Genomic DNA, 24407 nt, shown 5'->3' on the forward strand with positions numbered 1-24407 from the left:
TGCCTTCAATTTTGTCCCTTTTTTAAATTCCTCTCAAATATATCACAACCATTATCACACATTTCATGTGGTTCATATTGTTCAGCATGTCTGATAACTAATCCTTGGAGATAGTGAGAATTGAAGTTGTTGGAGTGTCAAAGTGAAAAAGAGTGGAGCTGGAAAAAGCACAGCAGGTCAAGCAGCATCAGAGGAGAAGGGGAGTCAGCATTTCAGGTCGGAATCTTTCATCAGGAGGGGAAGGAGGCTGAGAAATAAATAGAGGGAGGAGGGTGGGGCTGGGGGCAAGGTGGGTGGGATGGCGACAGATGGATGCAGGTAGGAGGTGCCTGTGATTGGTCAGTAGGAAGGGTGGAGCAGATAGGTGGGAAGGAAAATGGACAGGTCAGGTCAAGAGGGCAGGGCGGAGAGGGAAGGCTGGGCCTGGGATGAGATGAGGGGTTTGGGAAGATTTGGAAGCTGGTGAATTCTCTGTTAAGGTCTATGGTAGTAAGCTCCCAAGCAGAAGATGAGATGTTCCTCCTCCAGTTTGCATATGGCCTTGTGTTGATGGTGGAGAAGGCCCAGGGTATACATTTCGTTGTGGGAGGGGAAGTTGAAATGGCTGGCAACCGGAAGGTGGGGTTGATTGGACCGTACAGACCATAAATGTTCCCTGAACCAGTTCCCATCTCACTGATGCAGAGGAGACCACATCGGGAACAACAGACGCAATAAATCAGGTTAGACAAAATGCATGTGAATCTCTGCTGGACTTGGAATGATTCTTTAGGGCCTTGGACAGAGGTGTGGGGGCAGGTTTGCACTTTCTGCAGACTAATCGGAAAGGAGGGGTTGATGTGGACCTAACAAGGGAGTCGCGGAGGAAATATGTCCCTGCGAAAAGCGGACAGGGGTGGGGACAGAAATATCATTTTGGTGGCGGGGTCAGACTGCAGATGGCTGAAGTGGTGGAGGATGATGCATTGGACTTGGAGATTAGTGGATTGGAATCAGAGAACAAAGGGAATTCTTTCCTTGTTGTGGTTGTGTGGGAGGAGTGTTTGAGTGCAGAGTTATGGGAAATGGAGGAGATGTGGTTGAGGGCATTGTTGATCACAGAAGAGAGGAAATTGCAGTCCTTGAAGTAGGATGACATCTGGGATGTCCTAGAGTGGAATCGCTCATCCTGGGAACAGACACGGCAGAGGTGAACCTGGGATCCACTTCATCCGCACCTTCCACCCTAACCTCAAATTCACCTGGACCATTTCTGACACCTCCCTCCCCTTCCCGGACCTCTCCGTCTCCATGTCCGGCAACTGACTCAGCACTGACATCTATTACAAACCCACTGGTTCCCACAGCTACCTCAAGTGCACCCCTTTCCACCCAACCTCCTACAAAAAAGGTGATCCCATAATCCTGATTCCTCCACCTCCACTACATCTGCTCCCAGGATGAGTGAGTCCACTCCAGGACATCCCAAATATCCTCCTCCTTCAAGGACCACAATTTCCCCTCCCCCGTGATCAACAATGCCCTCAACCACATCTCCTCTATTTCCCATACCTCTGCCCTCAAACTAACCCCCCCCCCAACCACAACAAGGATACAGTCTCCTTTGTCCTCACATTCCACTCCACTAATCCCCAAGTCCAACGCATCATCTTCTACCACTTGCAGTCTGACCCCACCACCAAAATGGTATTTCCCTCCCCACCTATACCCACTTTTCGCAGGGATCATTCCCTCTGTGACTCCATTGTTAGGTCTACACACTCTAACAAACCCCTCCTCCACACCTGGAACCTTCCCCTGAGGATGCAGGCAGTGCAAAACCCCCACACCTCCCCTCTCAACTCCGTCCAAGGCCCCAAAGAATCACTCCAAGTCTGGCAGAGATTCACATGCATTTCCTCTTTATTGCATTTATTGCATCTGTTGCCCCAATGTAGTCTCCCTTACATCAGAGAGTCATAGTCGTAGAGATGTACAACATGGACACAGACCCTTCGGTCCAACTCGTTCATGCCGACCAAGTATCCTTAATTAATATAGTCCCATTTGCAGCACTTGGCCCATATACCTACTGTGCTTTTCTAGTGCCATGCTTTTCGACTCTGACTTTCTAGCACTGCAGTCTTCACACTTTCCCATACCCCTGTAAACCCTTCCTATTCATATACCCATCCAGATACCTTTTAAATATTGTAATTGTACCAGCCACCACCACTTCCTCTGGCAGGTCATTCCATAAATCGAGTACAAACTTGGGAACCAGTTCAGGAAACATTTATGGTCTGCACGCTCGAATCAACCCCACCTTCTGGTTGCCAGCCATTTCAACTCCCCTTCCCATTCTCTCAACAACATATCCATCCTGGGCCTCCTCCACCATCAACACAAGGTTACATGCAAAGTGGAGGAAGAACACATCATTCCACCTCGGGAGCTTACAACCATATGCCTTAATATAGAATTCACCAGCTTCCAAATCTCCCAATCCACCCATCTCATCCGAGGCTCAGCACTCCCTCTCCACCCTGCCCCCTTAACCTGACCCTACCCATCCACCTTCTTTCCACTGCTCCACCCTTCCTAGTGACCAATCACAGCCACCTCCTACCTGGCATCCATCTATTGCCATCCCACCCATCTTTCCCCCAGCCCCACCCCTCTCACTCTATTTATTTCTCAGCCCCCTTCCCCTTCCTCAGACCTGATGAAAGGTTCCAACCTGAAATGTCCACTCCCCTTCTCCTCTGATTCAGCTTGACCTGCTATGCTTTTTCCAGCTCCACTCTTTGTATTGATAACTATCCTTCTTAGTGTATTCCACTCACAGTTCAGACAAGGCTCTCCTGCTATTTGGAGGTAGCATGGCAACAGCCATGAGATGAACAAAGGTTTGAATTATCTATTCCCCTCCTCAATGGGACTATGACTCTCTGATGTAAGGGAGAATAAGGACATATTATATTAAGTGGTCAATCTTTTATTTGTAGTATGCAGTGGTAGGTGAAGGCTTTACCCTTGCCACATGATGGAGGAGAAAGTGAGGTCTGCAGATGCTGGAGATCAAAGTTGAAACTTTATTGCTGGAACAGCACAGCAGGTCAGGCAGCATCCAGGGAACAGGAGATTCGACGTTTCGGGCACAGGCCCTTCTTCAGGAATGAGCAGAGAGTGTTCAGCAGGAGAAGATAAAAGGTAGGGAGGAGGGACTTGGAGGAGGGGCGTTGGAAATGTGATAGGTGGAAAGAGGTCAAGGTGAGGGTGATAGGTCGGAGTAGGATGGAGGCGGAGAGGTCAAGAAGAAGACTGCAGGTCAGGAAGGCGGTGCCGGGCTGGAGGGATTCGGCTGAGACAAGGTGGGGGGAGGAGGGATGAAGAAACTGGTGAAGTCCAAGTTCATCCCCTGTGGTTGGAGGGTTCCCAGTCGGAAGATAAGACGCTCCTCCTCCGACCGTCGCGTTGTTGTGGTTTGGCGGTGGATGAGTCCAATGACCTGCATATCCTCGGTGGAGTGGGAGGGGGAGTTGAAATGCTGTGCTACAGGGTGGTTGGGTTGGTTCGTCCGGGTGGCCCAGAGGTGCTCTCTGAATCGCTCCGCAAGTAGGCGGCCTGTCTCCCCAATATAGAGGAGGCCACACCGGCTGCAGCGGATGCAGTAGATGATGTGGGTGGAGGTGCAGGTGAATCTGTGGCGGATATGGAAGTTTCCTTTGGGGCCTTGGAGAGAAGTGAGGGGGGAGGTGTGGGCACAAGTGTTGCACCTCCTGCGGTTGCAAGGGAAGGTGCCGGGAGTGGAGTTTGGGTCGGTGGGGGGTGTGGATCTGACAAGGGAGTCGCGGAGGGAGTGGTCTCTACGGAAAGCTGATAGGGGAGGGGAGGGAAATATATCCTTGGTGCTGGGGTCTGTTTGGAGGTGGCGGAAGTGACGGCGGATGATGCGCTGTACATGGAGATTGGTGGGGTGGTAGGTGAGGACCAGTGGGGTTCTGTCCTGGTGGCGGTTGGAGGGGCGGGGCTCAAGGGCGGAGGAGCGGGAAGTGGAGGAGATGCGGTGGAGGGCACCGTCGACCACGTCAGGGGGGAAATTGCGGTCCTTGAAGAAGGAGGCCATCTATGTTGTACGTATTTTGAACTGGTCCTCCTGGGAGCAGATGCGGCAGAGACGAAGGAATTGGGAGAATGGGATGGCGTTTTTACAGGGGGCAGGATGGGAGGAGGTGTAGTCCAGGTAGCTGTGGGAGTCGGTTGGTTTGTAGTAGATGTCCGTGTTGATTCGGTCGCCTGAGATAGAAACAGAAAGGTCTAGGAAGGGGAGGGAGGAGTCCGAGACTGTCCAGGTGAATTTGAGGTCGGGGTGGATAGCGACCAGACGATGTTGAATTCCTATTGCTGAGCCAGGTCTTTTATTTAATGGCTGAATTTATGCCTCTTACTGTATAGCATACCTCTGCGTGCTTGCTCTAAAATGTTGGCTTTTATTTCACAATACTTATGTGTCTTGGGTTTTGGGTTTTTACACTTGGCATAAATTTCCCAATTTTAGAGGATTCTGATACCACAGATGTCAGCCATATTTCTGACATTAGCAAATTTGGCCATGCTACATTCTGGGTAGATAAATTCCTTTCAATTCTTCCAATATCAGTTCATATTTTTGTGAACGACTTTATAAAATGCTTTCCGAAGTCCACCTAAAGCACATGCAAAGGTATGCCTCAGTCCACTGGAGTCATAGAGACGTACAGCACGGAAACAGACACTTCGCTCCAACTCGTCCATGCAGACCAGATATCCAAACCTAATCTAGTCCCATTTACCAGCACTTGGCCCATATTCCTCTAAATCTCTCCTGTTCATGCATGCATCCAGATGCCTTTTAAATGTTGTAATTGTACCAGCTTCCCCCACTTCCTCTGGCAGCTCCTGCCATACACACACCACGTTCTGCATGAAAACGTTGTCCCTTAGGTCCCTTTTTAATTTTTCCCCTATCATCCTAAACCTATGCCCTCTAGTTCTGGACTCCCCCACACAAGGAAAAAGACCTTGTCTATTTACCCTATCCATGCTCTTCATGATTTTATAAACCTTTATAAGGTCACCCCTCACCTTCCAATGTTCCAGGGAAAACAGCCCTCGCCTATTCAACTTCCCCCTATAGCTCAAATCCTCCAACCCTGGCAACATCCTTGTAAATCTTTTCTGAACTCTTTCAAGTTTCACAACATCTTTCTGATAGGAGGGAGACAAGAATTGAATACAATATTCCAAAAGTCGCCTAACCAATGTCCTGTACAGCCGCAACATGACCTCCCAACTCCTGTACTCAATACTCTGACCAATAAAGGAAAGCATACCAAATGCCTTTCCTATCCTACCTACCTGCGACTCCACTTTCAAGGAGCAATGAACCTGCACATTGTCTCTTTGTTCAGCAACACTCCCCAGGACCTTACCATTAAGTATATAAGTCCTGCTAAGATTTGCTTTTCCAAAATGCAGCACCTCACACTTATCGAAATTAAACTCCATCTGCCATTCCTCAACCCCTTGACCCATCTGATCAAGATCTCATTGTACACTGAGGTAACCTTCTTCATTGTCCATTACACCTCCAATCTTGGTGTCACCTGCAAACTTACTAACCATACCTCCTATGTTCACATTCAAATCATTTATATAAATGACGAAAACAGTGGATCCAGCACCGATCCTTGTGGCACACCACTGCTCATGGGTCTCCAGTCTGAAAAACAATCCTCCACCACCATCCTCTGTCTTCTACCTTTGAGCCAGTTCTGTATCCAAATGGCTAGTTCTCTCTGTATTCCATGAGATCTAACTTTGCTAACCAGTCTACCATGAGGAACCTTGTCGAACGCCTTAATGAAGTTTTGGGGTGGCACAGTGGTTCAGTGGTTAGCACTGCTGCCTAACAGCGCCAGGGACCCAGGTTTGATTCCAGCCTCGGGTAACTGTCTGTGTGGAGTTTGCACATTTTCCCCATGTCTGCGTGGGTTTCCTCTGGCTGCTCCGGTTTCCTGCCACAGTCCAAAGATGAGCAGGTTAGGTGAATTGGCCATGCTAAATTGCCCATAGTGTGAGGTGCTGAAAATGTGTTGCTGGAAAAGCGCAGCAGGTCAGGCAGCATCCAAGGAGCAGGAGAATCGACGTTTCGGGCATGAGCCCTTCTTCAGGAATAGTGTGAGGTGCATTAGTCAAAGAGAAATGGGTTACATTTAAAAGGGTCAGTGTGGACTTGTTGGGCTGAAGGGCCTGTTTCCACACTGTAGGGAATTGAATTGCCGTATAAATCACATCCACCCCTCTGCCCCCATCAATCCTCTTCATTACTGATTTTAAAAACTCAATCAAGTTCGTGAGACATGATTTTCCATGCACAATGTCATGCTTGACTATCCCTAATCAGTCCTTGCCTTTCCAAATAAATACAAATCCTGTCCCTCAGGATTCCCTCCAACCACATGCCCACCACTCAGGCTCACCAGTCTATAGTTCCCTGGCTTGGCCTTACCACCTTTCTTAAGTAGTGGCACCACGTTTGCCAATCTCCAGTCTACCGGCACCTCACCTGTAACAATCGATGATAAAACTGTCTCAGCAAGGGGCCCAACAATCACTTCCCTAGCCTCCCACAGAGATCCAGGTTACACCTGATCAGGTCCTGGGGATTTACCCACTTTTATGTGTTTCAAGACATCCAGCACCACCACTGAAGTAATATGGACATTTTTCAAGATGTCACAATCTATTTCCTCACACCTTCCATGTCCTTCTCCACAGTAAACACTGATGCAAAATACTCATCTAGTATCTCGCCCATCAGGTGTAATCCACTCTTTATAAATCCACACTGGCTATCTCTGATCATCTGAAAATTTTCATGGTGTTCAGTCATCTTATTCTTCATTATAAAATCCAGTAATTTCCCCAACCTATGTTCAGCTAAATGATTGCTAATCTCTGGTTTTCCTCATCTTATTTAAGTAGTGGGTTAACCGTTACAATTTCCCAATCCATAGGAAAGTTTTCCAAATTAGAAGAACTTTGAAAGGCTATTGTTAGAGAATTTTCAATAATTTTAATTGCTTCTTTTAAATCCCTAGAATGAAAATCATCCAGTCCTCTGGATTTTTCAGTCTTTAGTTTAATGATTTTCTTCATTATTATTGTTACATATGCTAATTTTGGTGATATTAGTTTCCTTGGAAGATCCAGCAAGTCAATGTTTCCTTTCCTGTAAATACTGAGGCAAATTACTTACTCAAAATGTCAACCACTTCCTTATTGTCATTGACAATTTTGCAATTACCATTTGTTACAGGTACTCTGAACTACCTCATTTTTTTCTGAATATAATTCTGTTGATTTTGCTAACCTTTGCAAGCTTCTTTTCTGTTTTGCCACCCTTTACTGCTGTTTGTAAATTTTCCATTTGCTAGGCTCTGTGCTGTAATTTTGCATTTTTTTTTCTTTTACTTTCATGTTGTCAGTTTCCTCTTCAGTCATTTGTGACTGTTTTTCTTAGCAAATAGAGCTCTTTCCCTTTAGGGCCCAAATTAATTCAGCCCCATTTTAAATAATTTTTTGAATATCCGCTGATCTTGCATTTTTTTTAACAGATATATCCTATTTACCATGGACAGTATCTAAGTTGCACCATTGAAGTCTTAATTAAATATGCAGTCTTTGTACGTGTTTCTTCCTTTCAAACACTACATTGCATTTGATCATATTGTGTTTGGTATTTGATAAAATTTCACGCACCATTAGGCGGCACGGTGGCACAGTGGTTAGCACTGCTGCCTCACAGCGCCAGATGCCGGGTTCAATTCCCGCCTCAGGCAACTGTCTGTGTGGAGTTTGCACATTCTCCACGTGTTTGCGTGGGTTCCCTCCGGGTGCTCCGGTTTCCTCCCAGTCCAAAAATGTGCAGGTTAGGTGCAGGCCATGCTAAATTGCCCATAGTGTTAGGTGAAGGGGTAAATGTAGGAGAATGGGGTCTGGGTGGGTTGCTTTTCGGAGGGTCGGTGTGGACTTGTTGGGCCGAAGAGCCTGTTTCCATGCTGTAACTAATCTAATCTAATCTATTAATAAATCTATCTTATTATTCACTGAACCTAACATGGTATGCCCCTTGTTGATTCAAGAATACAGGGAATCCCTGATTTACAAACATCCGACTGACAACTTACAAACACGATCCCATACAGATGAGTATTCGTATTAATTTTAAAGATCCAACATACGATATCTAATGTCCTTTAGGGAAGGAAACTGCCATCCTTACCTACACGTGACTCCAGACCCACAGCAATGTGGTTGACTGTCAACTGCCTTCTGGGCAATAAATGTTGGCTTAGACAGTGACACCCTCATCCTGTGAATAAAAAAAAAGGAACATTTTCTTGAAAGTTTGAGCGACTATTTTATATTTGAGAGTGTGGTGCTGGAAAAGCACAGAAGGTCAAGCAGCATCTGAGGAGCAGGAGAATCAACATTTCAGGCAAGAGCCCTTCATCGGGGGCTCTTGCCTGATGAAGTGCTCTTGCCTGAAACGTCAATTCTCCTGCTCTTCAATGCTGCCTGACCTGCTGTGCTTTTTCAGCACCACACTCTCGACATTGATTTCCCGCATCTGCAGTCCTCACTTTCTCCTAGACTATTTTATATTGTCGTGCATTGTGTTCTGACTTATGCACAAACTGGTTACGAATTGACTCAGGAATGGAACCTGTTAACAACCTGGGGACTGTCCGTGTCAGAAAACTATCCCAGGCAAATTGAAAAAAAACCCTTTCTGACATAAATTGAACTCATCCCATTTACCTGAAAGTTAAATTCTCCCAATAAAAACAAACATTCTTTCTTTGCTACAAGTTTTTCCTAATGTCTGCATTTATACTGCTGACCACTTTACTAATACTACCAAGAAACCTGTTTATAAGCCTGTATACACAGTCTTATGTCCTTATCCACCCATAAAGTTTTCATTGTTCATTTACATCTGATTATATCCTCTCATCATGATGTAATTTCACGTTCATCTAGTTTAATGACCCACATACACTGATCCATTGAGCTATAAAATATTGCTTTAGATATTGACTTAATTATCCATATCTCTCCTGATTTATTGACCTTCATAATGAAATTCTATACTGATTTACTTACCTATATAATGAAAGTCTGTAGTAGTTTTGTTTTGTTCATATTCATCTAGTTAGCCATTATAAAGTAATTGAACAGGCTTGATAGGCTGAAGGCCTTACTCTTCTTCATGTGCTCCACAGAATGATAGTACATAATTGCATTAATCGACTTAATGATTTTATCCAACTGTATACGTGATTATATATACCATTCACCTAAATATTGTTTGTATTAACTATTCACCTATATCATAATCAATTATACCAGTTTATTTCAGTTTTCTTGATCTTATTTTTCTGATAGTATTTCTTTCTCTGAATTACTGAAGATGTGACATTCCCGCTTTGGGAATGGAAACCTTTATATTTTGGGTTTTCTATATGATGCAGCAAACATTGAGTGATCTGGCGTGGCATAGCCAGTTACAGAGTAAAGGACTATATATAATGCCCATAATTACTGTACATAATTATGGGTGATATTTTGTGTTCCACATGGCATAAAAGGGATGCAATTGGGGGAGCATAATTGAACATGAGGCCAAATTTCAGAATTCAATAGTGGGATGAACCTTTGCCATTAATTTCTCCAACCTTTAAAAGTAGGTGAAGCTTTCCAACAGTAATTCTGGAAGCCACTTACATGCATTTGAAACATTAATAGGTTACCTTGGCAAAATTCAGTTTCCCAGCTGCATTAAAGCCTTCTTACAAAAAATACATGCACTCAGAAAGTCATCTATACATAAGAAGCACGTATGTGACAAATTATACTTCTTTCTGGTCTTTGGAATGAATAGTTGCTCCATTGTCCTCTTTGGGGAATGTTTGCCTATGCCACGACATGACTGAAATCTGGTGGAACTGGTCTAACTTGTTTGAGCCAAGGTTGGAAGTCTAAGAGTGGCAGGATGACTGGGGAAAGGCCAAAATGTTTAGCTGCAGCATCTATTCTGAGAGCCCAAGCGGTGTTCCTAGCTGGGAACAGATGGGTATCCAAGTGCTTTTTCAATATGTTGCCAGGATCTTTGACCCCTGAAGCTTCTGATGCTGCAAGAACTCCTGCCAACCTTCATCACAAGATTCACAAATCTCCTCACACATGCATAATTATTGGGAACTCTGTGATGGTGCAAAAGATGTCAATCCAACCTGAGTTGTAACTAGTATGTCTTGTGGTCTGTGTAAAATAGGCTGAAAACTCAATGCCAATAACTAGTGGATTAGGATAACATAAGCCCATTCACATTGTGACTTTATCACATAGGATTCTGACAGCCAGCAATTTCAGCCAATACTTTCTGTTATTATGGTTCAAACCCAGATCTCAACTAATGCACCCTTAAACTGATACAAAATGTTGCTTTTTTTTCTCATTTAGAGCTTGTTAGGGAGGCAATGACATTGTTTCAGTTGAAAAACGGCAGGGAAATGTCATTAAATGTTTGTGAATTTGGTCTACTGCTGGGACTACCACGGAAAGTTGTCCAGGACTGTCTCTTTGAGCTTGAAAGTGCTGAAGATTTTCATCAGCTCGCTGCAGTGATCCACACCTTCATGGAAAAAACTAATGATGCGGAGAGACTCAGGCAAAGGATGGCTACTGCTGATAGATATCGTAAGATCAGATATGCATAACTCCGTTTTTGAAAAGTCTGTGTTTTACAACATTTGTATGTGGTTCAAATTTTCCCTCCTTGTTGAATGCTATGCCTGGAGTGTAAGCATCAGTGAAAAGAAAAGACAAAATTGCATTTATATTGTGTCTTTTTCACTACAGCTACCTGTCCCAAAAAACTTCACAGCATCAAAGTGCTTTTGAAAAGTAGTCACTATTATAATGTTATAATGTTGGGGCGGCACGGTGGCTCAGTGGTTAGCACTGCGGCCTCACAGCACCAGGGTCCCAGGTTCAATTCCAGCCTAGGGCGACTGTCTGTGTGTGGAGTTTGCACGTTCTCCGTGGGTTTCCTCTGGATGCTCTGGTTTCCTCCCACAGTCCAAAGATGTGCAGGTCAGGTCAGGTGAATTGGCCATGCTAAATTGCCCATAGTGTTAGGTGCATTAGTCAGAGGGAGATGGGTCTGGGTGGGTTACTCTTTGGAGGGTCGGTATGGACTGGTTGGGCCGAAGGGCCTGTTTCCACACTGTAGGGAATCTAATGTAAAATCTAATCTAAAACACTAATTTGAGCATGGCAAACAGAAACTGGATAAACAACCAGATAATCTGTCTCCGTAATATGGATTAAAAGATAAATTTTAGCTAAGAATTATCTTCCCTTTGATTTCAAATACACGAAATTCAGAGAGACCAGTTTAGTATCTCTTCTAAGAAACAGCACTTCTGACAATGCAACACACCTTCAGGGTTGCATGTAAGAACAATGTAAGTATTAGGCTCAAATCTCTGGAGTGAAGGTTTCAGTCCTTCTAAACTCTGAAAAGCTAATACTTGGTTTTTTTATAGTCACTTAAGTGATTGAGGAAAATGCAATTAAATAATTTTTTGATCTGCCAGATGCACAATGTTGAAAAAGCAGTGTTAAATATCTCATTGGAGAATTCTAATATCTTGATGTCTGATTGAAGGTATGTTACTTGCTTAAGTTCACAGAAACTTAAAGTACTGAGAATCATTTGGGCCTGTCATCTCTGTACTAAATCTTTGTAAGTGCAGCAGTGCTTAGTTCCACAAATCATTTATTTTTGTCCATAGCGCTGTCAGTTCCTCATTCTAAGATGCCTGTGCAGCTCCCCTTTAAAATAAATAATGTATGGATTTAGCTGGCACAAGTTTTTGCTCATGATCTTAAAATTATTAACTTCTGGTTATTCACTTATCAAAGGGAATAGTTGTTGTCTATCTACTCTAACAGAACCCCTCATCCTCTGGAAACCCTGTATTAGGTAACATCTTTGTCTTCTCTGTTCCTAACACTTCCAACCTCTCCTCCTAAGTGAAATTCCTGATCTCTAGTAACATCACAGAAAACCTCTGCACTCTTTCCATAGCCTTCACATCTTTTCTGAAGTGTATATTTCCACGGTTGAAGTCTAACCACAATTTTTGAGTAAGTGCTTTGTACCTTAAGGGTAGCATGGTGGCTCAGTGGTTAGTACTGTTGCCTCACAGTGCCAGGGACCTGGGTTTGATTCCTGCCTCGGGCAACTGTCTGTGTGGAGTTTGCAAGTTCTCCCTGTGTCTGCATGGGTTTCCTCTGGGTATCCAGTTTCTTCCCAAAGTCCAACGATGTGCAGGTTAGGTGAACTGGCCATGCTAAATTGCCCATAGTGTTAGGTGCATTATTTAGGGGTAAATATAAGGTAGGGGGAATGAGTCCAGGTGGGTTACTCTTTGGAGGGTCAGTTTGGACTTGTTGGGCCAAATGGCCTGTTTCCACACTGTAGGTAGTCTAATCTAATCTATCTTTTCATCAGAAGACACCAAAAGCATCCCAAGATAGTAGAAAGCTAGGGAGCAAAAGAGAGATAGCAACTTAAAACAGTCATCATCCCAAATAAAAAAAATTACAAGGAAATCTAATGGTATAAAAGCTAACAAGTCTTCATGACCTGTATCCCTGGGTTTTAAAGGAAGTGCTGCATTGGTTATGCATATTTTAATCAACCTGCTTCGTCATGTTATGATACATGTCCAGAGTAGGTGGGACTTGAACCTGGGATCAAAGGTGGGAGCACTACCGCTGTGCCACAGGAGTACCCTGTGAAGCCACCATTCTGTAATATCCCAGAGAATAGGTAAACCACAAACGTAATACCACTAATTCACTAAAGAAAGGGACCAGAAAGCAGGAAATGACAAGCCAGTTAGCTTAACATTTGTCATTGGACAAATGCTACAATTTGTTATGGAAGCAATAACAACATATTGAGAAAATCATGATGAGATCAGGAAGTCATCATGAACTGATCAAAAGGAAATTGTGTGTGACAAGTTTATTAGAGTAATTGAGGCTGTAATATGGAAGTTTAATAATGAGGAACCAGTAGATTTAGAGCATTTAGATCTCCAAAGGGCATTCAATAAGGTGCCATAAAGCAAGTTGCTATGAAAAGCAAGAGTTAATGTGTATGAGAGTAACATAATAGCACAGTCAGAGGATTTGCTAACTAACATGAAACAGAGAGTGTGGATAAATGGGTCATTTTCAATTTGACAATCTATAAGTAGTGGAATGCAGCAAGGCTTAATGCTGAGCACTCAACTATTGTCAATTTGCATTAATGACTTGAATGAAGGGAGAAATAGTACTGTGGCCAAATGTACATGGATCTTGACCATGACCATTGGATCCTCCCCCCTCTCAAAGCGTATTTCTCACTAGTCCAGTGCAGATGTCTCAAACCCTGGCACTGTACAGGTAAAACTGCATTCTGAGCTGATACTCTCAGCTGCAGATATACGTGTCTATCCCCCCCGATCATCCTCTGTTATCGCTACGTTCCTATTTAATCTCTGTGTTTGAATGGTCTCCTGTACCTGCTGCCACAGTCATAGAGCCATACAGCACAAAAACATACTCTTCAGTCCAACTCATCTATGCCAAGAGAATTTGAGGTTTCCCAAACTAAATGACTTCCACTTGCCTGTGTTTAGCCCATATCTGTCTCAACCTTTCCATGTAGCACCTGTCCAAATATCTTTTTAATGTTGTGACTGTACCTGCATCTACCACTTCTTCTGGTAGCTCATTCCATACATTTTCTGCATGAAAAACTTGCCAGTTAGGTCTATTCTATATCTTTCTCCTCTCACCTTAAATCTATGCGCTCCAGTTTTGAACATCCCTCATGATTTTATAAACCTCTATAAAGGTCACCCTCTACCTCCTATGCTGCAAGGAAAAAGGTCCCAGCCTATCTAGCCCCTCTATATCTCAAAACCTCCAGTCCTGGTAGCATCACTGCACATTTCTGCACCTTTTCCAATTTAATAATATTCTTCCAATTGCAGGGCAACCAGAACTGTATGCAATATTCCATAGGTGGCCTCACCAATGACGTGTACAGCCACAACATGACATTCCAACTCCTATATTCAGTGCTCTAACCAATAAATGCGAGCGTGCCAAACACTTTCTTCACCAACCTATCTACCTGCAATTTACTTTGCAGCCACTTTCATTTGTAAAGGTTGGAAGCAGGCTATTTGGCCCGTCAGGCCTTTCATTATGATTGCAGTGACCCTCTATCTCAATGCCATTTTCTCACTTACTCTCCATACCCTTTGATGCATTTAAAATAAAAAAAAAGTTATCTTTTTCTTGAATATATTCAGGGACTTGGCTTCCTTCTGTGGTAGAGAATTCTATAGGTTCGCTACCCTGAGTGAAGAAATGTTTCTTCATCTCGTCTCAAAAGGGTCTACCCCATATCCTGAGATGGTGTCCTTTTTTTAAAAGGTTTTCCAAACAGAGAAAAACATCCTCCCTGCATCATTTCAATGAGATTCCGTCATCCTTCTAAACTCCAGTGAATATAGGCCCAGTCAAACCAATCTCTCCTCTTTGGACAAGTCTGCCATTCCCTGTACCAGCCTAGTGAACCTCTGCTATACTCCCTCAATGTGGACTAGATCTTTTCTTAGGTAGGAAGACCGAAACTACATGCAATATTCAAAGTATTGTCTCACCAAGGCCTTGTATAATTGCAGCAAGATGTCCCTACTTCTGAACTCAAATTCTCTTGCAATGAAGGCCATATACTATTTGCCCCACTAATTGCTTGTAGCACCTGCCTGTTTTCACTTATTGACTGGTGTAGAAGGACACCTAGGTCCCTTTGTACATCCATACTTTCCAATATATCACCATTTAAATAATATTCTGCCTTTTTGTTTGAAGTATTGGACATGCCCAGCAGGTACAAACATTGCAAGAATTTTATTTCATGAAAGCAATTGTACATTTCGATGTGTCATAATTACTGTCAACTTTCCTTCCGGGTGTGATTAACCCTCTGCTCTTCTTTGTTCTCCCCACCTCAGGCTTATTGCTGTCACGACGAGCAAAATTGTTATTGAAGCTTCTTCAAAGTGGCCTGGCTAATAACCACCACAGTGAAAAATTCCCACAGCAGTTCAGCAACATCTGTCTTTTTATTCTGAGGGACTGCCTGGCTGAAGTTGAAGAAGATGCTTCAGAAGTATCAACCCTGAATATTATGGGATGTCTTCAGAGACTGGAAAGGAATGGCTTTGTGGATGTTACAATACTCAAGGAATTTGGTGAGCTATGGATGGAAGGAACAGTGGAAAACCTCTGCAGGATCATCCCATTTATTGCTCAGCTTATCAGAGACCTTTTCCCACACTTGGACACAATGGAGTTTGATGCAGTTCTTGTACGGAGAGGTATCTATCGTTGCCACCAGCGAGCAGTCAGGCGTGTTACCAGCTTCAAAGGTAATAAGTATGTTCCTTCCAAAAGCTCGTTTCAGGAAGCATGCAATGCTTCTCTTATCAAACCACAGATTATATTCCATTCTTTTTAATAGTCCAGTGTTATTGAATCCAACATATCTTAATGTAGCACATTTGCTAAAAGGTCAGCACATAAACTAATCTGACACTCCTGTGGGAGGAAACTGCTGTTGAAATTGCATCTTTTGGATGTGGCTTTAAACTGTGGCTCTGTTTGTCTATTTCAATGGACATAAGAGACCTCATGGCACTATCTTGAGAAAGATGAGGGTCTTATTACCACTATCCTAGTCAATATTTGTCCCACAATGTGGCTAAAATAAAATGGAGCATGTTGTCATAATATCATGGCTGTTTCTGGGACTTGGCTGTGGATAAATTGACTGTGGTATTTTCCATATTAAAAGTGGTTGGATGTAAAGTGCTTTGGGGCATTCTGAGATTGTGAAAGACATAGACTGAATGGCAGTCACTATTTTGTTAACATACTCACCTTTCACCCACACTTCCCGACTCGATCCAGCTTTGATGTATGTTTAGGGGAGTGTGTTTTTGGATTTGGCTGTTGGAGAGAAAGGTTATGAGTACTACAGTTTGTAAACAGAATCACAATAGGAGAATAGGATATAAGAGGTTTGGGTTCAGGCATGGAGCTCACTGAGAATCAAGCATAGGTGAGCAAGAATGCAGTAGAAATACTATTACACTAGGTACAGGTGGATCTTAAGAGGTTGATGGATTAGGAGTCTGTAAAGTTAATTGGAGAGCCTGGAGAAATAGTAGAGCTTGTCTATGAGCTGAATAGTGGCTGAGGATTGGTGAGGGGGGCAGCGGCAGGGTGGGTGGAGGAGGAGGAGGAGGAGGAGGAGTGATTCCCTACAGTGGGAGATTGAACTAAACTAAGGTATTCAGATGTGGAGATGCCAGAGTTGGACTGGGTTGGACAAGGTCAAAAATCACACTGAACATAAACCTGTTGGACTATAACCTAGTGTCTTTTGACTTTTGAGTTTGAAGGTATTTAGAGATTGACGTCTACAGTTATGAAGAAATCTGGCTCAGATAAATAAAAATGCAAGACAAGCTAGTGCTTCCAATTAAACCTGTTGAACAATAACCTGGTGTTGTCTAATTTTTAACTTTGTACACCCCAGTCCAATACCAGCATCTCCAAATCATGAAACAAAAAGAGTGTAGTGATAGTTGAAGAAATATAACAAAAATAAAGGAACAGCTGACATAGAAAATAGCAAATCAAAATAATAAATCTACTACCATTTGCACTCCCTTTGCCTTTTACTATGGGGATCCTTCCACTCTCTTTTCTACAGCAGAAAACATATCACTTTCCTGCCCCTTCAATTCCAAAGAAGGATCATATTAGACTCAAAATATTAACTCTCTACAGATGCTGTCAGACCTGCTGAGTTTCTCCAGTGCTTTCTGTTTATAAAACGAAATAGCAAGTAATATGGATGACTCCACACAGCACTGCCAGGGCTGGGAGGACTGAATGGGAGGCATTACATCTAATAAATAGCGAGATAGTAGTAAACAGACTGTATTCCCATGAATGGTTAACTTTACTAGGAAGACATTAAATCATGACACCAGGAAGTAGTTTAAGATGAGGTGTATGAACTATTGTCCCTGCTGAGTTCCACCTTGATAGCCTTTGAAACAGCTGACTAAACTATTCTCCTCCGCTCATCCTCTCTTGTGAGGCTGGCTGGGACGACTCTCACCTGGTTGTGTTTCAAGCTATCTGGTGATGCGTGTAATGTCTTTTTCCCTGATTCTCATCAGTTACATCTTCTGTCCTCAAGAACCTAACATTGTCTCTCTCTTAGGAACATGGAAAGTAGGAGCAAGTGTTGGCCATTTGACCCCTTCAGCCTGTTTTCAATCACATCACAACTATCCTTCTGCCTCAGCATCATTTTCCATATGATCCCCCATGTCTCTTGATATCTTTAATGCCTATATGACTTGAATATACTCAATAATTAACCATCCACAGCCCAATGGGGTAAAGAATTCTAAAGATTCACTATTCTGAGAGTGAAGAAATTTCTCCTTCTCCCAATCCCCACTTCCCTGAAACTCCAACGGAAGATTCCTTTCTGCATCAGTCTGTAAAACTTTTCTGTGGTTCAACGGGATCACCTATCATTCTTCTAAACTCTTGAGAACAAAGGTTAAATCTTTTCCCTTTCTCTTTTAAGAACAGATTTCCTCCGGGTGCTTCTGTTTCTTCCGTCAGTTCAAAGATGTGCAGGTTAGGTGGATTGGCCATGCTAAGTTGCCCCGTAGTGTCCAATAACGTGCAAGATAGATGGGTTAACCACGGGAAATGCAGGGATAGGATAGGAGAAGTGGGTCTAGGTGGGATATTCTTCGGAGGATCGGTGTAAACTTAATAGGTTGAATGGCCCGCTTCCACACTGTTGAGCTTCTATGAAAATTCTGCCATCCTGGAATAGTCTGGTGATCCCTTTCTCTACATGCTGTTGCTCACTGACATCATCCAAAAGCATAGGAGTAACAGTTCTAAGTTAGGGAAAGGCAAATTTTACAAAGCTAAGAGATAATTTGGCAAAAATGGACTGGTTATAGCTACTTAAAAGGAAAGTCAGTGAAAGGCATTCGAAAGTGATTTTCTACCGATATAGTGTAGACACATTCTCACAAAGGAAAAGGGTGGTACTTCCAGATCTCGTGTCTTCTGGCTATCCAGAAGCATACAGGGTAAGATAAAGCAGAAAAATCGAAATTATGACAATGTAATATTTTCAGAATCTCAGAGGAGTACAGAAAGTAAAGGGTGAGTTAAGAAAGGAGATTAGGAAAACAAAGAGAGGATATGAAAAAATATAGGCCGGTAAAATTAAGGGAAAATCCAGTGTTTTATCAGCATAGTAAGATGGAGAGGATGACTTGGTTGAACCTATCAGATGGCACGGTGACTCAGTGGTTAGCATTGCTGCCACACAGAGCCAGGGTCACATGTTCATTTCTAGCCTCAACTGTCTGTCTGTGCGGACTTTGTACATTCTCCCTATGTCTGTGTGGGTTTCATTCTGGGTGGTCCAGTTTCCTTCCACAGGTGTAGGTTAGGTGGATTGACCATCCTAAATTGCGCTGTAGTATCTAGCAGTGAGTGTCCAGGCAAGTTGGAGTAGCCATGAGAAATGTGGGGTTATGGGGTTAATATGGGGGGACTGGGTCTGGGGACAATGCTGTTCGGAAGGTCAGTGCAGACTCGATGGGCCAAGTGGCCTCTTTCTGCACAGCAGGGATTCTATCAGAGTTGTACACAATAACTTATGCATGGAAGTAAAAAATGTGGACTAGGATCTTAATGATATTTTGTCTGTCTTCACAAAGGAGGTAATTGATGCAGATATTCCTAGTAAAAAAAAGTTTGAAGTAGTAGATAAAATATGCATATTGAGAAGGCAGATATTAGAGGAACTGACCTCCTTGAAGGTAGATAAATCACCAAGGCTGGTTGAGTTGTAACCAGGCTGTTAAAAGGAAGTCAGAGAGGAACTACCGGATGCTCTGAGAATCATTTTCCTCCTCACTGGACATAGGCAAGGTACCAGAGGTTTAGACATCTACTAACATTGTACCATTATCCAAAAATACTGCAAGAGATGCACCAAATAATTAAACCATTCGGCCCATCGAGTCCGCTCCAATCCATCCAGACCCACCCCTTTACCCTATCCCTGCATTTCCCATGGCTAATCCATCTGGCCTGCACATACCTGGACACTACATGCAATTTAGCATGGCCAATCCATGAAACCTTCACATCTTTGAACCATGGGAGGAAACTGGAGCACTCAGAGGAAATCCACGCAGACACAGGAAGAATGTATAAATTTCACACAGACAATCGCCTGAGGCTAGAATCGAACCCGGGTCCTGGTGTTATGAGGCAGCAGTGCTAATCACTGCCGTGCTGCCCCTGGATCCCATATGGCAATCTAGTTTGAAAAAATAGAGGTCTTCAGATACAGGGGAATTTTGGCAAGGTGGATCCAAAATTGGCTTAGTGACAGGAAAATAGAGGGTAATGGCTGACTTATGCTTTTACGAATGGAAAGCAATTTTGAGTTGTACCACAATGTTCAGTGTTCAGTTCCTTATTATTTGTGGTGTAAATGATTTAGACATAACGGTGGGAGGCATGATTGGGAAATTTGCAAATGACATAGAAATCACCCAAGTAGCTGATAGTTAAGAGGATAGTTGTCAACTGCAGTATGTTATTAACTGTTTAGTTGAGTGTGATGAAAATTGGTAAATGCAATTCAATCCAGAGAAAAGCAAACTTGTGTATTTGGGGATGGCAAACAAAACAAAGGCACATGCAATAAACAGGAGGGTACGGAGAGGGGTGGAGGAAGTGAGAAATCTTGAAGTGTACGTCCACAGGGGCAGGTCAGGTGGTAAAGAAGACGTATGAGAGGTTTTCCTTCATTGGATGAAGTATTGAATACAAGAGCATGGATATATGCTGAAACCAATTAAGCCACTGCTGGACTTTTGTTTACAGTTCTGACCACCATATTACAGAAAGTACATAAAAGTCGTACAGAGAATACAGGAGATTTACAAGAAAACTCCCAGTACTTGAAAATTGCAGCTATGAGAAAGATTGGACAGGCTGGAGTTTTTTTTCCTTTGAACACAAGAGATTAAATGGTGTTTTAATCAAGAACAAAATATCATCATCACTGGTGGTCTCTCATTGAGGAGGGTAACTCCACCACTCTCAGGATGAGGCCACAGGTGGCTGTACAGACCAATGCATCTATCCGCAGGCTCTGTTACACTTGGGCAGGAGGTAGTCACTGGTGTGGTAACGTACTCCTTTCGCTGTTTTCGCCTGGATTCCACTTCTTCCGGATGGCAAGTCTTGAGGTGCTCAAAGCTTTTCGATATGCTCCTCTTCTAATTTGGACGGTCTTGGGTAAATGATTCCCAGATGTCTGTGGGAATGCCTCACTTTACCAGTGAGGCCTTGAGGGTATCACTGAAGCGCTTCCTCTGTTCACCTCGGGCTCACCTGCCATATCGAAGCTGGAGAGTCTCGTGTCAGTCATGCAGATGACGTCCCCAGTGCATTGTAGCCAATCAAGGGTGGTCAGTGCCTCGATGCTGGGGATATCAGCCTGGTCGAGAACACTGGTGTTGGTGCGTCTTTTTTCCAGCAGATTTGCAGGATCACATGCAGGCAGTGTTGATGGTACTGCTCCTGTGCCTTAAGGTCCCTGCTGTAGACAGTCCACGTCTCAAAGCCATACAGGACAGTGGGAACCTCTACAGCTCTGTAAATCATGATTGAAGTACAAAATAATGAGGAGCTTAGATACAGGAAACCAGGAATACCTGTTTCTCCTAGTTGAAAGGTCAGTTACCAGGAAGCACAGATTAAGGTGATTGACAGGTTTAGAGGGGAAGAGGTAAAATCTTTTTACCTAGAGAGTGATGGGTTTCTGGAATTCGCTGTCCAGATTGGTGGTTGAGGCAGAAAACTTCAACTCATTTAAAAGGAATCGGAAACTCGGAGAAATAAATAGTGATGTCTTGAAAAGAGTTCAATAGTACAGAAGAGGAGGTGCGGGAAGTCTTAAAATGTATTAAGGTAAATAAATCCCTGGGACCTGATCAAGTGTTTCCCAGAACTTTGTGGGACGCTAGAGAAGAGATTGCTGGACGCCTTGCTAAAATATTTAGATTATCGACAGCCACGAGTGAGGAAGGATGTTGTTCAACTTGAGAGGGTGCAGAAAAGATTTTCACAGATGCTGCCAGGACAGGAGGGTTTGAGCAATAGGGAAAGGCTGAATAGGCTGGGGCTATTTTCCCTAGAGCGTTAGAGGCTGAGCAGTGACCTTATAGAGGTTTATAAAATCATGGTGGTCATGGATAGGATGAATAGCCACGGTCTTTCTCCTAGGATGGGGGAGTCCAAAACCAGAGGGCATAAGTTTAAGGTGAGAGGGGAAAGATTTAGAAAGGACCAAGGGGTAACTTTTTCACGTAGAGGGTGGTGCATGTATGGAACAAGCTGCCAGAGGAAGTGGTGGTGGCATTTGGACAGGTATATGAATAGGAAGGGTTTAAGAGGGGTAGGGGCCAAATGTTGGCAGGTGGAACTCGGTCAGATTGGGGTGTCCAGTTGGTGCAGACAAGTTAGACTGAAGAATCGGTTTCTGTTCTGGATAACTCATTGTTTCGAGAGCAGATTGAGATTCATTGTGACCTGGAAAGCTACAGATTAGGTGCTGAAAAGGTGGGATTAGAATGGGTGGCCACGTTATTCAGTTAGCGCAAACACAGTGGATTGAATGGCTTTGTTCTGTGCTGTTCGTTGATGACAGGTTTAGTGATTAGCATTGCTGCCTCACAGCGCCAGAGACCCAGGTTCAATTCCAGCCTTCAGCGACTGACTGACCCAGGTTCAATTCCAGCCTTCAGCTTGCACATTCTCCCTGTGTCCGTGTGGATTTGCTCTGGGTGCTGCGGTTTCCTCCTACAGTCCAAAGATATGCAGGTTAGGGGGAGTAGCCATGCTAAATTGTCTGTAGTGACTAGGAATGTGCAGGTTAGGTGGATTGGCCATGGCAAATGTGGGTTGACAGGGATTGGTATGGGTCTGGGTGGGATTCTCTAATAAAGGTCAGAGTATGCTTGATGGGCTGAATGGCTTCTTTCCTTACTGTACGGACTCTATGATCCTGTGATTCTACGAACTCTTGTACTGTCTCTCAACCAGACTGCTAGCACTGACACGTGATACTGGATAAACAGGCTTTTTCAATTAATGAGGAAGTCCAAAACTATTATGTTCAGTTCCCACCAAAATTCTGTTGCCTAGCTATTGTCTGAAGTTGTCAGTAATTAACCATTGTATTTGATTTGGGTATGAGCTGAGCTTCTGACCCATATCTTCTCCAAACTGCCTCTGCCCCTGTATCTGCATATCTGCTGCTATCCCTTACCTGTGCCTTAAATACATATAAAATTGATTCTTCTTATACTCTCTTGGCTGCACTTCTAGTTTGCATGTTCCACAAACCCTTGCCCCTCTGTGTCTTTTCTCTAATCTTCTCCAGCTCCCTAAAGCCTAAGCTAAGGAACTCCCTCCCTAAACCTCTTCAACTCTTTTTGCTTCTTTCAATTTCAGTAATGACATATCAAACTCTTTTGTGGCTCAGTGTAAAATTTCATTTAATAACATTCCAGTGAAGCTTCTTGGGATATTTCACATTAAAGGCACTTTTCAAATGCAAGTCGTTATGTCTATTTTCATCTACAGGCAGTACACAAGATGAAAGACAGTGAGCAGGAATCTAGCAGCTCACCCAGAGTTCTGTTCTCATCCAGAATAAAACTCTGAACGTTCATTGCACAGAGTAGTGAACAAATTATTAATTATGATGGTAGTTTTGCATTTTGTTTTCCAAGATTTCATTCCATATCCATTTTTTTCTAGGACTTCCAGCAAGAATCATTCAGAAAGTGATGGAACCCAAATCTGTAGTGTTGGCAAAAGAGCAAGGAATAATCTTTGGAAACTGGGAGTTGCTAGCTAGAGAATTTACACGGCTCAGTCTGAAAATTGCTCAAATTCTTCAGCAGCTCCAGGACTACCAGTCCAATGGGGTGATATCAAAGCACAGAAGACATTTGGACAAACAGGACATTGGGAAGGAAATCAGAAGGGTTTTGGCTACTGAAAACTTTGGGTGCAGTTCCTTTGACTCTTGTATGAAGGTGCGGCTTCTGTCACTGGTTGAATTTGATCCTATCTTCTACAACAACCCCCTGTTTCTGATGCTTCATTATGACACCTTCATTTCCTTCGCTGAATACTTAAAGACTAATGATGCACACTGTTTCCAGTTTGTTTTCGAAGAAGTTCACATGTATCAGTGTGATGCAAGGTTTCACGGTGTGCAGAGCATACGGGGTCCCGTGATGATTGACGAAGGTGTAGAGCAGGTATTCCAGTTTTCCACCTCTGATCGTGCTTCCTTTTTGGTGTGGCTTCACTGCAGAGGTTACAGGGATGGTCAGTATCTTCAATGCAATCGGCCACTCACATTCAAGCTGTCAAACTTGCCTGCCAGTTTGCAACAGGAGGCCGAGAAAGCTGGTGCAGTGGTTGCTAAACAGGCTGGCGCAACATGGCTCCGGGACACTTTCAATGGAGGTTTGAAGGAAATTGCAAAGAAGATTGGTCAGAGTTCTGGTGGGACTGCAGAAACAGGAAACTGCTGCTTCCTCATCCATTCATGGGGTACAAAGTGTGAAATAAGGTTCCTTTACAAGGATGACATAATAACTGCATCAGTAGAAAGCAATGCAGACATTCACTGACCTGTGAATTGCCATAAAACCCCTCATTGTCTGAAGGTTGTTGCACAGTGAAATGAAGTTTCAACCAGATTGGAGTATCCTCTGATGAACAGCATTTCGGTGTAACCTTGTGCTAAATTCCTGCCAGTTATATTATTTGGAAGTAGGCATTCAGCCATTTAACCAAATCTTTGGCTACCTAGTTGCACAAACAACTAGGGCTCCAGATGGAATGCTACCAATGCTATGATGATACAGGTGGGGAATGGGGCTGCCCAGTATGCACTGAATGGGCCAAGTGGTCTCCTTCTGTAATGACTAGAACTCCCTCCCCATTTCTGCTTTACCCTCTCTCTGACCTGCACATGACTTTGAACTTGTTTCATCTCCAAGTTGCCAACTGAAGAGTGCTGA

The 24407-nt window shown here is 43.5% G+C and overlaps 1 protein-coding gene and 1 long non-coding RNA gene across 2 annotated transcripts in view; one reads left to right on the top strand and one right to left on the bottom strand.

Moving 5' to 3' along the window:
• Nucleotides 1–8400, bottom strand: part of LOC148148647 (uncharacterized) — a 37942-nt gene extending 29542 nt beyond the window's left edge. The window contains exon 1 of the long non-coding RNA XR_015758943.1: nucleotides 8309–8400. This is a non-coding gene — a long non-coding RNA (uncharacterized LOC148148647). The remainder of the gene's footprint in view (nucleotides 1–8308) is intronic.
• The window catches only part of LOC148148646 (uncharacterized), a 58241-nt gene extending 34187 nt beyond the window's left edge, over nucleotides 1–24054 (top strand). Inside the window, exons 9-11 of the mRNA XM_087993075.1 lie at nucleotides 10552–10788; nucleotides 15180–15596; nucleotides 23128–24054. Of these exons, the coding sequence (XP_087849201.1) occupies nucleotides 10552–10788; nucleotides 15180–15596; nucleotides 23128–24014 (1541 nt within the window). The 3' untranslated portion in view covers nucleotides 24015–24054. The remainder of the gene's footprint in view (nucleotides 1–10551; nucleotides 10789–15179; nucleotides 15597–23127) is intronic.
• Nucleotides 24055–24407: the final 353 nt, after the last annotated feature.

The sequence above is a fragment of the Chiloscyllium plagiosum genome, unplaced genomic scaffold, assembly GCF_037043375.1.
Source record: "Chiloscyllium plagiosum isolate Xiang-an unplaced genomic scaffold, Cpla_swu_hap1 HiC_scaffold_12, whole genome shotgun sequence".
NCBI classification, from domain to species: Eukaryota; Metazoa; Chordata; class Chondrichthyes; order Orectolobiformes; family Hemiscylliidae; genus Chiloscyllium; species Chiloscyllium plagiosum.